Below are 18,534 nucleotides of genomic sequence, written 5' to 3' on the forward strand. Positions count from 1 at the left end.
TTTATACAAATAAGTATACAAATAATAATACAAATAAGTATATATACGAATAAAACAAATAAGTATATATCACTAAAGAAATATTAGCATTTTACCATAGTTGTTTTATCATTTTCTCTCCCCGCTATAATATTTTCGTGGAACCCTTCAGAAGCTGCCAACATAATGCTCCATTTACCCCGAAATACTTCAGTGGACAAATATTAAAATCAAACTAGTTAACATGAATACAGTGCTATTATCTACTTTTACAAATTTTACAGATTTTCCAATGTTTATAATAATGTCACTTATAGGAAAAGAAAATATCAGATTGCAAGCAGCATTTAGTTTTTACAAAATGCATATTGTATATGTCTTGTTACAAAGGAATTTAGAGTTTCAAACTATGACACAAAGCAAAAATAAATAAGGAAACAAACAAAACAAAAACACTAAAAATACCAGTAACTGCTACAATACTGGAAAGGAAGAGGAAGCAAGCCTTCAGATAAACAGAAATTCAGACAATTCTATGACATGAACAATTGCAATTTAGCCTCTTCCAGCTTAGGTCAGGCTGTGTTTTCGTTCAAAAACACTCCTGCACCCAGACTTAATCTTTATTTCACAGACACAAGTTCAGTCCAGTCCTCTTCCTCCGAGACAAAGATTTCAGAAAATCAGTCCCCCTGAAAAGAGACCCATTTTGCTATTCAACATGAGAAGAAAACCTGTGGAGTTTTGGCTTTTAATACTATTTTCCTGAGTTTCAAATGACTCTGAAGGAATCACAAAAACTGATATCTGACAGAAAAATTTCAGTGACAGGAACTCCAAATCAATTGAGTGACTATAATAGTCTGGCAACTCACTTCGGGCCAAGATCTCCACTGCAGACTTCTCATAAAAATAAAATAAATAAAGGTCCACATGAGCCAACAAGAATTACCACAGATAATTTCGTTACTACAAAGAGTAGCAGAACTACCTGCTATATAATAAATGTTTGACAACACTCTCTCAATAGCACTTACCACAACAAACTGGCTTTTTTGTCCCGTTCAACTTTTTAGGAGCCAATCCACACACTACATGAGTCAGCTGGAATACACACACTAAAACCTTCTATGCTATGCCGTTAGCCAAGGGGGCCGAGAAGCCCATTTTTAAGGTATGAGTAATAGGGTGAAACTCTGATACACAGGAATCCCCAAAGCAAAGGGCATTCAAACCATGTGACCCCCATTTCAGCCAAAGTCCACACACTGAGCTTAATGAATTAGGAGGCCTGCATGAATATCAAAATACATCTGTTGTCAGTGCTTACAAATAGTCACAGGGCCAAAGAGCCACCTCACCCAGCCCTAAAAGCCCAAGTGGGAAAAAAAAAAAAGGACAATACAGGCAAGGAAAGTTAATTACTAAGGACAAGTTGCCAGGCAGAAAGGGGCAAGGCTGACAAAGCACTAAACACAGCCCTGAAACAGTGACAGTGCCTGACCAGGAAGGAACCCCCAGACATTCACTCCTTTTTGTAGATGAAAAAAGAGATTTTCTCATCTACAAAATCACTCATTAAAACACAGGGTTCTTTCTTTGGGAAGGCCACAAGGAAGAGAGAGAGAGTGAGAGACAAACAAAATAATGATTATCTTACACTGGAATGAGCTGCTACTGGCTTACCCTGAGGCAAAATCCTCCCTAAAATGTGGGGATGGAAAATCTCCAAGTTTTTTCCAGACTAGTGGGAAGAAAACATGCTTTGGAATCAGGCAAATCCTGGCTCTGCAGCTTACTAACTGTGCAACTCATGTGATTCTATGCCTCAGTTACTTCACCTTTAAAACAAGATTCTACCTGCATGAGTTAGGGTTAGATTTGACTGTGAACAGTGGCTTTAAAAAGAGGCCTACTATACCCATCATGGAAAGTTCCAGAGGCTGGCAGCCCAGGATGTGTGAGGTGGTGGTTCTGATTAACAAAGTCCTCAGAGGCTCAAGATGGCTGCTGGAATTCCAGCCATCACGTCTAGATTCCAGTTTTGGCCGTATGTCTGATATTCCAAAAGGAGAGAAAAAAGAAGAAAGGGTACAAAGAAGGTTCCAGGACACTAGTATGTGACAACTCTGCTTCTATCCAGAATATAATCGCATGGGCATCCCTAGCTGCAAAGCAGAGGAGGAGTACACAGACAGTTTTATCTAGGACAACCCGGTAACCAGCTGAAAACTGGGGTCCTGTGACTATATTAGACAGAGAAAGTAGGTAGAACTGCAACACCTCGCATCTCATTTTAAGGATGAAACTGGACAATATATGTAAAGGGCCTGATGCTTCCTGGGCCCACAAATGTGTCTCTTCCCCTCTGGTAACACTGACATCTTAGGTCTGTAGTCTCAGCATCTTAAGACAATCTTCCTAAAGTAGCTTTTTACAGCCTGATTTACCTGCTACAGTCTCATCTCTGGCCACACTCCACACGCAACCCGCATTCCAGTCATACCAAACTAATCTCCTCCTCTCCTGACTCCTCCAAACCTTCGTCCTCACAGAGCCTTCCCCCAGGAACGCAGCCCCAAGTCCTGGTCTGAGTGCACGATGAAACCAGAACTGACACCTTCTGACAGCTCTCTTCAACATCCCAGGTCCTCCATCACCTAAGACTTTTTCCTCTTTGTCACCCCCAAACAGAGTTAGTGTTCTCCCTCCCAGGTGCTTCCTTGACAGTGGCACGCCCCTCCCTTCATCATAACACATGATAGCAGCCTGCATCTAGTAAGTGCTTTCTGTTTCCTTCACTGTCTTAAGCCCTTTATGCCCAACTACTTAGTTGATTCTAACAACCCTATTACACGGACACTGTATCACCACCGTTTCACAGACAAAGAAACTGAGGTTCAGAGAGGTTGCAGAGCCATGCCAGGTCACACAGAGAGTAAAGTGCAGAGCCAGGATTCAGCATGGCATTGGACTGCATGCAGAGTGGGTACTCTTAGCAACTCCTCTACGCCGTCTTGACTAGTGATTGAGATGTCTGGGTGTCATTTCAGGCCAGGGACAGTCAAACTACAGCCCACGGACTATATCCAGCCCACCACCTGCTTCTGTAAATAAAAGTTTTATTGGAACACAGGCACAACCACTTGTTTACAACAGGAGAGCTGAGTAATGCTCACAGAGACTCTAGCCCACAAAGCCTAAAATATTAACTGCCTGGTCCTTCACGGGAAAAGTTTGCTCAGCCCTGCTGTGGTCTGTCAGCTCCTTCTTCAGGGCCTGAGCTTTCTCTTTCGGGCCCCCGGGCATCTCCCGGGGCATTCAGCATGTATGCAAAAGGTGCTCAGCACATAGGTGGGCCCCGAGCATCCCGCCAGACCTGGTCACACGTGAAGGGGAGGGTGTGGCCAGGGTGTGAGACAGGGGGCTGATACTGCGGGCTCACTCAGGACCCAGAAAGTTTCCCAGTTCTGTCCAGACTCTATCAAACAACCAAAGGACCTAGTGGAGGGTCCTTTGTATCTGTCACATAATGCACTCAACTCCCCTGAAGGAGGGGCCCAGGCAGAGCCCCAGGTCCCACCACACGTAGGGAGAGCCCGACTTCCATTAGTTCCTAGGGGGCTCCCCAACCTCACACACTAACTAGCCTCTTCTCACTGTTCACCGGTCACGTGATGGGCATTGCTGAGAAACTCTTAACACGTCCCAGAGAAGAGTCTTTAAAAACTGATGCGGGCCACCTTGCAACATCAAAACATTTATAGGAAGGGACCAAACCACATAAAAACATAAATAGCCCTCTGAAAACCACAGCACAACATGCGAAAGTTAAAATGCCTCCGTCGCCCTTCAGAGAACAGCCTTGCAATCAGACTGTATCCTGTTCCCTAATTTTGTCATTATTGCTATCACTGCACGAGGGACAAATAACGCACTTTCCTTCTGGGCTGTGACCATATTCGATCCAGTCTGGGTTATCAAAAATCAAATTCCGGGTGGTTCTCTTTTCAATTCTGTCTCGGCCTGGCCCCAGCTCGCATCAGCCAGGAGCCAGGCAGAGCAGAGAATGCCTCCCATGTTTCCGGGGCCATCACCTCAATCCTCCTTTCAGGATACAAAGGCTCGCATCTCCCCTTTCTTCCCAGAGATCTCAAACAGCTGACCTCTGGAGCAGACCCGGAGGAGCCACAGGCTAAGCAGCAAATGGAGCCGGTCACCCACTATGCAAATCAAGTAATTCATCACCTGGGACCCCATGCAGTGGGAGGAAGAGCTAAGAAATACCTGCATATTTGCTAAGGCTGGGTCCAAAATGACCACTGATCCGTCCTCTAGGTTCCACAAAGTCACCCACTGGTCTGTCTACAACACAACACTCCCAGTAAACAAACTTCTGCTAAGGACCTACTGTGCGTCAAGCCAGGTGCTGGGGCCCAGGGCCTGCAGTAGCCTCACAACACTGCAAGGTCAGTGTCATGTTACAAATGAAGAAACCAGGGCCCAAAGAGTAAAGTGACTTGCCCAAGGTCAGGCAGCAAACAGGAGGCAAAGCTGGAGCCCATGCTCCTACAGACTGCCCCTCTCAGAAGCCATGTGACTCCCATGAGGAAGCGGCAGTCCCAGCCTTCTTAAAGCTCCCCAGGCTGCAACAGAGAGGTCGGCCGGGATGCGGAGCAACTCATTTGCTTGGGCACTGCTGTGGGACTGTGCAATGGAGGGTCCAGCCACTCTGGAAACACTGGGAGTTTCGACATGCACCCGTCCTAGGGCCCTGCAATTCCAATCCCAGGGGTTTACCAGAGAGAAAAGAAGGCACATGTCCACATAAAGACTGGTACATAAACAGCAGCTTTATTTGTAGTAGCAAACACCACAAACAACCCAAATGTCCACCTACAGGTAAATGGATAAACAAGCTGTGGGATAGCCACAGAATGTACTGCTACTCAACAACAAAAAGAAACAATTTATGAACTACTGGTAGGTGCGGCAACATGGACAAATCTGGGACTTCCTCTGGGCCAAATATAACAGACTCCAAACAGGATGTCCAATATGGTTCCATCTATATGAAACCCCCAAACAGACAAAATTAATTCATGGTGACAAAAATCAGAAACAGATTGCAGGGGAAGATGAATTAACTGGAAGAAACTTTGGGGCAAGGGGGTAGAAATGTTCTGTAGCTTTTGGAGCAGTGATTACATGGTTTAAACAACTGCCAAAAGGCATCAAAGGGAATGCCCAAGACCTGTGCATTTTACTGTGTGTTAATTATACCTTCAAAAAAAAGTCTTCAGGCTAACAAGTATTCCGATGATAAAATGGAAAACAGACGATCACGTACACTTCCAAAGCTGCTTCCTCTAAGCACTAACGAGCCCCCAAAGAAACGCTCACTGGCCCATTAAGGGAAATTAGGTTTCCATACCAGCCTTAGAAACAATCTCCCTCACAGCATCACCTACCTTACATGTGCCCAAGGGGTCTGTCTAGTAGACAGAGATGAATGAATCCACCAACACTTCCTAACAAGCCCACTTACAGTCGTGACAGCAACCTGAGCCCTTCCAGGACAGAGATGGCTGTCACCATGGCAACCAGGGAATGGTGGGCAAGGTGGATGGGGAAGGGAGATGAAGAGCTGAGACTATGTCTGCGTAGGAGGCTGTGAATGCCCTATCCCCACCCCTAAATGTCCACATCCTGATCCCTGGAACCTGTGTCACCTTATGCAGCAAAGATTGTGGCATGTAGCACACGTGATTAAATTAGGGATCTGGAGCCAACGAGATTATCCTGGATTGTCTGGGTGGGCCCTAAACGCAATTGCAGAAGTCCTGAGAGGGAGAAAGGGAAATACGACACAGGGAAGAGAGCAATGTGAAGACAGAGGCAGAAGCTGAAGGGATGCAGTTACCAGACAAGGAATGCCAGTGGCCACCAGAAGCTGAAAGCAGCAAGAAACCAATTTTCCCTTAAGTACCCGGCGGAGTGTGTTCCTGCCAACACATTGATTTCAGCCCAGTGAAACTGATTTCAGCCTTCTGGCCTCCAGCAGCAAGAGCAAATTTAAATTTCTGTCCTTTTAAACTACCAAGCCTGTGGCCCTTTGTTATACCAGCCATAGGAAACTAATACAGACTGGAAACCTTAAATCTGGTATTGCTTCTGCCAACATTTTACATGCCCCCAATATCAACTCCAACTTCTAAGAAACATTCAATAAAAGGGGTTTTTTTCCTTAAAGAAAACATCAGAGGACACCCTGATTACCATGGGGTGGTAGGCAAAGATTTCCTAAACAGAACTCAGAAAAAAACAATCACAAAGGAGAAAACTGAAAAATGTGATGGCTTTAAAATTAAGAATTTGTGTTTATCAAGACATGGAGCCCTGGCTGGTGTAGCTCAGTGGATTGAGCGCGGGCCCGCGAACCACACAATCACAGTTCGATTCCCAGTCAGGGCACATGCCTGGGTTACAGTCCAGTTCCCAGCAGGGGGTGCACGAGAAGCAACCACACATTGATATTTCTCTCCCTCTCTCCTTCCCTTTCCCTCTAAAGATAAATAAATAAAATCTTAAAAAAAAAAAGACATGGGGTGAAAGAAGATACCTGCTTTCTCTACATGTTACCCCATCAATGGACTCCTACCCAGGGTATATGAAGAACTTTTACAAAGCAGTAAGAGCAGATACCCTATGTATAAATGGGCAAAGGATTTAAATAGCACCTCACAAAACAGAACATCCAAATGCCCGATAACACCCAAATGAGACGCTAAACTTCACTAGCCATCACAGAAAGGCAAATCAAAACCACAGCGAGATACCACCACAGACACCCACACCACTGGCTGAAACGAAAAACCAGAGGCAACGTGGAGGGTGGATGAGGACAGGGAGCACCTGGAACTTTCATACACCCCTGCCGGGATTGGTAACAGATGTGGCTACTTGGGAAAATCCTGCGACCGTATCTAATAAGCTGGACATTTGCAAGCAGTAAAACCCAGGATTTCCCCTCATAGGCGTACACCCACAGAAATGCATACATTTTTGCTCTAAAATGCATTGGCAGCACTATTCGTAGGGCCAAAAACTCAAACGAACGCAAATGTCAATCTACAATGGATGTGAGTGTATTTAGCACATTCACACAGTGGGATACGAAGCAGGGCTTGGAAAACGAACAGACCTTCACTGCACGCAGCCACACAGATGGGGTTCACTCACATAAAGAGAAAGAGGCCAGACACACAAGACCACATACTGTACGGTATGAAATGCAAAAAGAGGCCCAGAGAGCCTGCAGTTCACAGAGTCTGAACAGCAGGAACCCTGTGGGCTGGGGGGCTGCTTTGGCTTTATTTGGTGTGTTCTATTTCCGAAAATTCACTGAACTATGTACACCTACGAATTTGTGTGCTTTTCTGAATGCATGTTGGACTTCAGATTTGCCCTCAAGAATCCGCTTATTCGGAGATAAGGTGAAAAGGTATGAGCAGCTTTTCTTTTTCTCCAAAACCATTTTCAAACTTCAGCACGGATGCAAGTTCACCTTCGGGGGAAAAATAGTAGAAAATAGAAAAGAAAATATAAGTCGCCCACAATCCCACCCATCAAGGAAAACCATGGCAATCCTGTAGTGTACGTCTCCTCAAATACACGTACATTTTTTAAAAGGTGGGGTGGGGGGTGGATCCCACAGGAACAGTTAATGCAAGGCAAGTATTCAAATATTCAAGCATAAGTGAATAAATATATGCTATTATCTGCTCATTGGTAACCTAGGCAACCACCTCTTTATTATTATTGTTGATGAAGAAATCTAGACACCTGAAACTAATACAAACTAATATTGAATGTAAACTACCAAAAAAATTAAAAATATAAAAGACGTCTAGTGACCCTGAAGGATCTGCGCAGACTTAGACCAATCTGGCAACCCAGAAAATGAGGCATGTGAACACTTCTGAAGTAGGCAAGAACACAAAATCCAGAGCAGTGATTTTTTTCAATCTTCGTACCGCCAATTACCTCTAAAATTATGAGCTCTCGACTGTGAAGCAAAGGGTCGCCGGTTCAATTCCCAGTCAGGGCACATGCCTGGGTTGTGGGCCAGGTCCCCGGTAGGGAACGCACAGAGGCAACTACACACTGATGTCTCTCTCCCTCTCTTTCTCCCTCCCTTCCCCTCTCTCTAAAAATAAATAAATAAATTCTTTTTTTAAAGCATTCAGTTTAATTCAATGGGGGTTTAAAAGTTAATGTATACCCCCAATAACTTTTCCAATGGGGCCACGTGGTCCCAAAACCCTGGGAAGTCATGCCTACAGGCTGAACACTGTGTTCTCTAAGCCTGTGGTTAATGAGATCAAGTTCAATATAAGTGACCTGGATATTTGGTCGCTAAAGACCCACACACTGAGTGGGCTGATGTGGGCCCTAAGCAGGGTGGCAATGTCACAAGAGAAACAGACTTTCCAACCCAGAAGACAAAGACAGATGGTTGCTGAGAACACGGAGCAAACGATAAACATCTTAACTCAAGGACAAGGCTAGGAGCAGGCAGAGAACCACGGTTTACAACAATAGCTAACACTGGCCAAATTGAACCAAATGCTGGCTTGATTTCTTCTCTGTCATTGGTTCATCTTCCTATTCATTCAGTAATACTACTGAACTCTTAGTGGGGATACAGCAGGGAACAAGACAGACAGAAGTACTCTCTGTCCTCACGAAGCTTCCGTCCGGTGCCAAAAGACAAAAGAGTCAAATTCTGAGCGTGTCAGATGTGGGTAAGTGTTACAAAGGGAAACAAACCACTGAAGAGAGACAGAAATCAGAGGCTACAGGAGCGGGTAAGTCACTTCCCACGAGATGTCAATGTTTGGGCCCAGGTTTTACAATGATGCCTTCAAAACAGATCATCACCTCCTCTCCAAAGAATTGCACAACAATTACATTAATGGGGTCCCAGAGTAATCACAGTGTTCAGAAAATGAACCAAGAATGTTATGGACCAGAAAGGGTCCATTTGAGAAGGGACAAATTCAAGATGCAATGAGAATTACCACTTCTCCGGATGCTGCTGTGTCCTGCTCTCAGGCCCCGATATACCAGGATCCTCATTTCATCCTCATATTGAACTAACGAGAAGGGCAAGAGTAACATCACATTCATCATTAAGAGATGAGAAAACGGAAGCCCAGAGCAATTAAGGAACTGGCCCAAGGTGAACGCGCTAAATGTGGATGTCAGGATTTGACTTGGAGCCCACGCTGCTCTTACTTTCCATACAAATGTTCACTGGTGGCCTGAGGTTTTCCTTTACCCACACTCGTCTACCTTATCCTATTCAAGCTTTGCCTTTTAGGATTGTACTGCATCTCACAACCACACCAAGGGCCAAAAAACGAAGTGGAGACTGGTGGCACACTTGCAGTGTCTTCTTTTCTGCCAGTAACACAAACTGAACGCCAGTGAAGACTCTCACATTTAACTATTGGTTCTTAGATCCAATTAGAAATTATTCCCTCGAACACTTGACAGTATAAGCAAATCCAAGTTAGTTCCATTCGGGTGGGAGACTAAAATTAGCTGTAGGGCAACTGAGAGTTCATACAGCCAAATTTGCTAGTGAGTGTAGACATCTCAAACTGAACACAACCCAAACGGAACTCTCGGTTACTGTACCCCATCCTACCCACAAGCATGTTCCTCCCCTGTGACCCTCAATTCCGAAAAGGACACCTCAACCTCCCAGCCTCTCAGGCCTACACACTCCAGAGCTCTCCTTGACCCCTCTTCCTCCCACCTCCTCATCCAATCCATCAGCAGTGTCTACCCTCCCCGCTCCAAATGGGTCTCTTTTCTCCATTCCCCTCTCCCCCAAGTCCAAGCCCCCAGCATCTGCTGCCTGGATCACCATGATGGGCTCCTAACGGGTATCTCTGCTTCCCAATCTGGCCCCTTGAAAATCTCATCTCCACACAGCTGATAGCCAGAGAGAACATTCTAAAGTGCAAATCAGACCCCGTCTCCTCCCTGCCCAACACCCTGCCAAAACGCACTGTTCAATTCTTCCCCCACCTACAGGCACTGTGGGACCGACCCACTTCCTCAGGCGCTTCACTCCCCGCCGCGGTTCACTCCACACAAAACCCAAAAGATGGGTGAACACAGAGCGTGCTCCATTAAAATGTGAATTTCAGGCCCTGGTCAGGTAGCTCGTTGGCTAGGGAATGGTCTCATACACCAAGGTGGTGGTTTGATCCCTGCTCGGGGCACATCAAGAAGCAACCAATGAATGCATGAATAAGCAGAACAACAAATCGATGTTTCTTTTCTCTCCCTCCCCCTCTCTCTCTCAAATCAATCAATGAATAATTTTTGATGTGCATTTCAGTAAGGACACGAGACCCACACAAAATTATTTCTATATTTTTCTTCATTTCACCCTTTTTTAATCTTCATAGCACCTACTTTCTGAAAATTTCTGTTCAGGTGTTTAGATGCATGAGGTGCATTCTTTAACACCATCCTGTGATCTATAGCGTGCTATCGCATCTGAAGTATTTACTTTAAATAACTGTAGTAATAAAGTACAGAACCTCCTCAATATGCATTTTCCCCATGCTCCGATTATTTCGTCCAATGAGCGTGAGCCACGTGTCCAGGGTTGAGTCTGTCCAATGACGTGAAGTTCTCTCTCCTGTGACCTCCATGTCACGTATTTTGTGTCCTGGCCCAAACTGCCTTCCTAAGGGCCTGGTGATGGGGCTGAGAGTACTACAGGCAAATTAAGGCAGAATATGATACTGGGTGTTACAATACAATCTTTGCAGCAACTTGAGGACATGGGAGAGGACACCAGATTAAAAACTGCCAATGGGTGATTAGTGCGTAGGGCGTTACCAAAGCATGGAAAAACCAAGAGCTTCGTGGCTGGAGATTGTCATTAACTGCAAGCCATTTGAAAAGAGCTGTCAAAGGAAGATGCCACAGGCCCCACATGCAGGTAACCCAAACTAGTCAGCCCATCTGTTTGCACCAAGGTGTTGCCCTGGACCAGGGAAGTGTGGGCTCCTTCTATTTAGTTCTCAGTCATCTCCACTGCTTCATGAGAAGATGCCCATGTCTCTGTTCCCTGAAGCAACTCTAGCTTCTAGAACAGTGCCTGGCACAAAGCAGATCCTCCATAAAGTAGCCTCTAAACAAACAGATTCATAAACTAAAAATGCACTTTCAAGGTTTCCTCTCATTATCCTCCTCTTTTCCTTTTCATGGCTCCGCTGCGGCCTTTCTAAGACCCCGTGAGAAGGCAGAAGGGTGCGATCACAGAGCCGTCGCAAATCTCCTCCAGATCACTAGTGGACCTCGGCCCTGCTCAGAGGACTCCGATGTGGGAAACCCAACCCCAACGCTGAGACACTGACCATTAGAAAGAGACAGGGCTTTAGGAGCTGGTACTAGACTTCGAGCATGGGGAGTTTTCTGGGGTTAACAATGAGCAATGGGGCGTGGCTATGGTAACCGCCTCAGCTGAGACCTCAATAGTGTACCCACTACTGCATTTCACCTGGGTAGCTTGCAAGCACGTTGGTATTATTTTTCTTTATTTTGCCTCTTATCAATCTTGCCTCCACCTAAATACCCTAGTGGATTTTAAGTTACACTAAGGCACAAGTTAGTCCAACTCCTCCTAAATCCACTCCAAAGAATAAATCCTTTAACAGACACTGCAGGTAGAATAGAGTCCCCAAGTAAAATAACTGCAATCCAGGGTAAAAGTTCTGTTGCCCTCACAAGCTACTTGGGAAAAAAAAGCATTAAAACTGACTGCCCAACACACAAACAAAATGCTGTCACCAACAAGGTGCCCTGAGTTGCCAACAAGAAAATATAATTACCAGACATAGGCATCTTATCTCTCTGGTCCTAGGCACTCTACTTTTTTTTGGCTTTCAAGAATCGAAGGGGAGCCCTGGCTGGTGTAGCTCAGCAGATGAGCGCAGGCCTGCGAACCACACGATCGCAGTTCGATTCCCAGTCGGGGCACATGCCTGGGTTGCAGGCCAGTTCCCAGCAGGGGACTCATGAGAGGCAACCACACATTGATATTTCTCTCCTTCCCTTCCCCTCTAAAGATAAATAAAATCGAAGGGGAAATGGGAGAGGCAGGAGTGCACACTGGGGCTATTTTGAGAAATAAAAAAAATTAAAAGTTACAGCTTCCACAACATAGCAGATAGGAAACCCGGTGCCATGGGAAGTGCTCTGTCTATAGTATCAATACAGAAACAACTCAGTTTCCAAACTCAGGAATTCATCTTCCTCCGAGGTGAACTGCATGTAAGTACCTGCCACATAGGTTTCAGCTGGAAGCAATCTTCACGCTCACAAACTATCCTCAGGGAGAGATGACCAAGTCCTCCAGTCTAAACCAGCGGAGAAGTGCACCTCCCTGGGCGCGATTCAAAACTCACAAGCACGCCTAAGGACCCCAGATCCTAACATCCCAGGGCTATAAGGACAGGACAAAAGATCTCATCAACCCACCTCCCTCAAGAGCCCCATTCTTCAGGCATGGCCACTTGTATTTGCCTCTGGCTTGTTTTGTGAAATAACGTGAACCGTATTAGCACACCTGATCCTTTGAAGTCGTCCTGTCTATCCTGACTTCTGCAGCCCACACACTGCCCACACCCCAAGGGTGCTGGGCGCCCCTACCCTTGACACCCTTATCAGGACACGTGCCCATAAGTAGGCTTCACAACTGTGAGGGTAGTATGCAGGGAACTTCAAACGGCACCAAATGGGGGCAATTATTTTATTATTATTATTATTATTAAAATAGCAAACTGTCCATTTTGAAAGGGGGTAAGTTTTCTCTTTTTGAAACTAAACTTCCGTTGCAGAGATTGGAGGTTCCAAGTCACAAACTGAGCAAAGGGTAGCACGCGAGCTGGAAGGTGCCCAGGGTAAGTGGCAGTTTTTTGGTGGGGGTGGGGGTGTTTTTAAACACTAAAGTTTTAAATGCACTAAGTTATGATGAGAATTGCTGTGATAGGACCAGATGTATTAACGCTTTTCATCTTGGTATAAAGCACTCCCCCTCTGCCTCCCTTTTTCAGTCATTCTTCAGGAGTGCGGGAAACCGCTAGCAGGCAGGGCCCGGCACCAACGCTCTGCGCCCAGCACTCCAGTCCCTGCAGGTGCCAGTACAGAAGAAAACCAAGGCTCTCACCTCCCTCCCTGCCACTGCGGTGCAGCCCTGGGGTGGGGTCACCCCATTCTGGGCACCCCACCTGGAAAGGAGCACGGACGCAGAAAGGACACCTAAGCAGAGAGCATCCGGCTCGCCCGTGGTACGATCACGCACGCACACACACACACTGAGCAGCGCGCAGGGAGGGGCGCTGGTTGGCGCGGGCGGCGGGCACGTTACCTGTTCTGCCAGCCCTGGAGGAGGTTGGTGTATTTGCTGAGCACGCCCTCGAGCGCCGGCTCCCTCCTGCGGCCGCCTCCCCCGGACGGGCTAGCGGCCACCGAGCCTGGGCTGCTGCGGCTGCCGCCGCCAACAAGCCCTGCTACCGCCGACCGGCTGGAGACCGCCCGGCCCGCCAGGGAGCAGGAGGGTGAGGAACCCGCGGAGGTGGTGCGGCTGCTGCTGCGGCTGCTGCTATTGCTGCCCCCGCCGCCGTCTGCGCCCTGGGCCGCCCTCTCCATGGTTCGTGCGCGCCCGGGACTCGGGTGCTCGCCGCGGTGGCGGCCCCGGCGCTGGGGCTCCTAAGGAGGCGACGGCAGCTGCTGCTGCTGCTGCTGCTACAGCACCGGGCGCCCGGGCCGCGCGTGGCTGCTCCAAGTCCCCGGGAAATGCCTGACTCATACAGGAGGAAGAGGAGGAGGAGGCAGGCGAAGGAGAGCTGGGAAGGAAGCCAACGGGGCTGGATGCAGCTGCGGCCGCCCCTCCTCCAGCCACGGCCCGGGCCCCGGCCCCTCCCTCCGCACTAGTTTCCCGGGCAAGTTCGGAACGGGTGGCGGGTACGGCGAGCCCTCTTCGAGTTCCTCCTGCTCTTTTGAGTCCTAGTGGCCGCTCCAGCCCGGGGTCTGGGGGCGCTCCCAGACGCAGATCCCCAGGGTGGGCACGCCCTTTTCACCCCTGGCGCTTCTACTGCCGCCCCCTCTCGGAACCAAAGAGGTGGAAGGGAATCTCTGCGCGCCGCTCCCCACCCCCAACCCACCTCGGGACCTGGAGGGAACGGCGGCCCCACCCACCCTGTCCACCCGGATATGGACCCGCCCGGCCTAACCTGGGCACAAACGCACCCTCCCTCTCTGCCTTCCGCACCAAGCCTGGGCCAGACACACGTACACAGTAACTTGGGAAATGGGCCTCACTGGTGGAGGAAAGTAATGGGGCAGAAGGTCCTCCAGGATCTCTTGCGTGTCCAGCAGGGGACGGGAGGGCAGGTGATTCTTACAGGTAAGGTTTCCAGACGCATTTTCATACTCCGGAGCGAATACCAGGGCCGGTGCTAGACTAAGGCAAAACAACTCTCAGATTCCTGCCAATGCCTCCTTAGATTGATTGAGTAGCGGAGACACCTCGCTTGCCCACCATAACCCCAACCCTGATGGACACATAAACCTGGTAAATGAGCACCTACACGTGTTATACGAAGCAGCTGGGAACCAGAGACTCCAACACGGGCAAGACTGCACTGAAATCAGCAGATATTTACAAACATAGTGAAACATTCTGTGTTGGTTGTAATTTCAGCCCCACCCCCACCGCAACTAGATTTCTCGATTTAAAATCCTTGTTCTTTGGCAAAAGCAGATGGGTTGCGCTCTCCCCACCTCACTCATAATTTTTGTGAATGTAACTATCCCGAAATCTGAAGTTTCTAAAATTACCTAGAAAATAGATTCCAGGAGCTTAGACACAGCACGCGCACACACACACACACACACAAGAAAACAAAAGCAAAGGGTGATTGATGGACGATCGCTGTTCCAAGGATCTACAAACTCATAAAGCAGATGAATAATTCAAGTTTAAAAAATTACTAAGTGGAATAGAATCAGCTTCCATGGAGGCAGTTCCCTGAGCTCGACCCTTTTCTAGCTTCAGGTCCTTCAAGGAAACATTCAAAGGTGGTTTAGCTCTAGCAATTTCCGTGGAGAAGCTTGTGAGGCTGTTGAGAAGTAAATGTACCCCCGAATAAATTACCATCCCAGGTGCCTACACAGTGTGTAAAAGTTCCCCCCAAGAGACGGCATGGTAGAAATAACCAACTTTGGAGCCAGACAGAGCTGAGTTCACATCTTTGACCTTCGTTTTCTCACCTGCAAAATGTTCCTAACGATACTACTGACTGTGATGACCTATGTGAAAATGTTTTAATTTGTTCAAAATCTTTCTCGCCTCTTCCCATGACAGACGTGTCCTCCCTCCATACTGACCTCAGATTTGGTCACACAACTGCTTTGCCAGTAGAATGTGAACAGATATAATATTTGCCACTTCCAGACGGAAGCGTTAAGAGTCATCGTGTGGTTCCGCCAGCTTTCTCTTTTCCTTCCTCAAGGTGAGCAGCGTGCTGCAGATAAAGGCTGTCCTTCCATTTGGGTCCTGGAGGGAGAAGACGTTTGGAATACAGCAGAGCCAAAGCCAGTCAGCATTAGCCACATCACACGTGCAAAATGTTTGCTCTAAGTCACTTCTTAATTTTAGGAATCATTTTATACCACAGCGTAACGTGGCCTAAACTAGTTGATACACTCATCCGTCTTCGGGTGTCCATAAAGTCCTTCGCTGGCAAAGGCTGAGGAGGCGAACTATAAATGTCAGTCACCTGTGCCAAAGCAACGCCCCTTTTGATGGGAGACTGCCACGCTAAGCTGCTCCTAAAAAAGGAAGTGCCATCCTTTTATTTCATATTATCTAACTGCTACCACCATACTCCACCCTCCCCAGCCAGCCTGTGATTGGATGAGCTAGTGCAGCAACCTCTCACTTTGGACTGAAAAACTGAAACCCTTGACCAAGACAATCCAGTTGGAGAGGGAAGGAGCTAAGCAGAAAAGAATCATCAAGGCTTGTGTCTTAGTCTGTTCAGGCTGCTGTAACAAAATACCACCAACCGGTCAGCTTATAAACAGAAGTTTCTTACAGTTCTGGAGGGTGGAGGTCCGAGGCGCCAGCAGGGTCAGTTCTGGTGGGAGTTCACTTCCAGAGCCCAGACTTCTCACTGGGTCCTCACAGGGCAGAAGGGGCGAGGGGCCCTGTGTGACCTCTTTTATCAAAAAAAGAGCACTGAACTGATCTGTGAGGTCTCTGCCCTTGTGACCTCAGCACTTCCCAAAGGCCCCACCTCCTCACACCATCATACTGGGCATTAGGATTTATGCATAGAAATTTGGGCGTGGGGGGGGCACGAATATTCAAACCACAGCAACCAGAGTGGGTCAAGAATAAGCCATCTTTCTGGGATCCGGAATGGCCGAGGAGGTTAGGTCAGCAAGAGGAAAATAAAAAGGAATGAAGGAGAGATGAAGTATATACTATTCCTTCTGCTGACAATACTCCTTCCTGCTCTGTTCACCCAGTTGGTGCTTCTCATCCATGGGGTTTTGAATTAAAAGTCACTTTTTTCCCAAAAGCTGCCCTTGACCTACTGTAATAGAACAAGCAGGGAAACAATACCGGCAGATTTATCTTTGGAGAAGAAACTGTCTTCATGTGAGAAAACAAATTGAGAACAAAAGACATAAATTGGCATAATTATCTGGAATACATGTGATAGAAATATTTGCAAAGCATAATATACCCAATGTAAGGGCTTATTTCCTCCATTCACCCATATCACATAGAGCATTAAGAAAAACATACATGTAGACAGAATGACTGGAAACTGATTCAAAGAGATGTTGAGCAATTTCCCCCAAGTCCTGGTGGAGCCCGGATCTGAACTCAGCCTCTCTGCTGAGCCTGGGCCCCAACCACCGCATTATACCACCGGCCTCATAACGCATCCAGTCTCGTGCCTTATGCTTAATGAAACCACCAAAAGCACAGCTCAGTGCCTGGAATTCCATTCGTGTTATATTTTTTTGCTCATGTAGGAATTCACTCTCCCATCACTATCTTCAGAGAAGCAGGGCAGGAGCTTGGGCCCCTGGCTCCGGCCACAGGGCCTGAATGCAGTAATACTCAATAAATGTTTATCATTTGATAAATGAACCGCAATTTTACTGAAAGAAACAGAAACTCAGAAAGGAGAAGCCAGAACTAAACCTGAACCAAGGTCTTGGGACTCCAAGGGCAATGTTCTCGCTCCTAGAGCCCGCTGCCTGAACTTCAGTTGTCGTGTGTCGGTGCAGCTTCACCACACAGTGGGAAGACGAAAACACCACACTGAGAGTGCGGACGTCTGTCCTGTTGTGAGCAAGCCCCTCCACTGGGATTACCCCGAGGGTTATATGCAGGGAAATCAAGAGCCATGTGTAACTTGGCAGCACAGCTACAGGTATACAGTATATTAACATTTTCCAAAGTGGAAATTATTTAAGTGGGTGTTTATTTTTAAAAAGTTACCTACACAAAGGTACAATGTGGAAAGTAAAAAAAAAATCCTCTATAACATCTCCCCAGGGGAAACCACTATTAGTCACTTATGCCCTACTATACACTTTTCTTTCTTTTTTATTTTTCATTTTAGATTTTATTTATGTACTTTTATAGAGAGGGGAAGGGAGGGAGAGAAACACCAATGTGCAAAAGATACATTGATCAGTTGCCTCTCGCACACCCCCAAACCAGGGACCTGGCCTGCAACCCAGGCATGTGCCCTGACTGGGAATCGAACTGGAGACTTTCAGTCCACAGGCTGATGCTCAATCCACTGAGCCACACCAGCCAGGGCCAGACGCTTTTCTATGCAGAAATGTCGTTGTATATTGTCTTATTCAAAAGCAGACTCATATTATAAAACATATAATGATTTCTTTTTTAATTTTTTTTATCCTCACTCAAGGTCAGTTTTGTTCATCGCTTTTAGAGAGAGGAAGGAAGAGAGGGAAACATACATGTGAGAAAGAAACACCAATTGGTTGCCTCCCCTGTGCACCTGGACTGGGGATCATTCGTGCCCAGATGGGGATCGAACATGCAACCTTACATATCCTGTTGAGGAAATGAACTCACAACCTTTTGGTTATGGGGTGACGCTCCAACCAAGCTACACTGGCTGGGGCAACATACAATGATTTCTGACATGCTTCACTGGCGGAACGATATAGTACAGACGACTCCCTTTAGAGCCGTATTACCATTTGTGACAGTTGCAGCATATTCTGCCATATGCATGCACCCCGATGGACTCATTCCACCACTGATGTATGATAAAGTGTTCTCACCTTTTGCTGTGATAAAAAGTGTTATTTAGCCCTGGCTGGTGTAGCTCAGTGGATTGAGCACGGGCCTGCGAACCAGAGGATCGCGGTTCGATTCCCAGTCAGGGCACATGCCTGGGTTGC

At 47.1% G+C, this 18,534-nt stretch overlaps 1 protein-coding gene across 2 annotated transcripts in view; it reads right to left on the reverse strand.

The window, feature by feature from the left end:
* The window catches only part of OSBPL10 (oxysterol binding protein like 10), a 242,023-nt gene extending 228,099 nt beyond the window's left edge, over window positions 1–13,924 (reverse strand). For both annotated transcript variants that reach the window (XM_037070682.1, XM_037070681.1), the window contains exon 1: window positions 13,439–13,924. In XM_037070682.1, the coding sequence (XP_036926577.1) occupies window positions 13,439–13,719 (281 nt within the window). In that variant the 5' untranslated portion in view covers window positions 13,720–13,924. The remainder of the gene's footprint in view (window positions 1–13,438) is intronic.
* Window positions 13,925–18,534: the final 4,610 nt, after the last annotated feature.

This window comes from Sturnira hondurensis, unplaced genomic scaffold (assembly GCF_014824575.4).
Source record: "Sturnira hondurensis isolate 20B ecotype Veracruz unplaced genomic scaffold, ASM1482457v3 Scaffold0019006, whole genome shotgun sequence".
NCBI lineage: Eukaryota > Metazoa > Chordata > Mammalia > Chiroptera > Phyllostomidae > Sturnira > Sturnira hondurensis.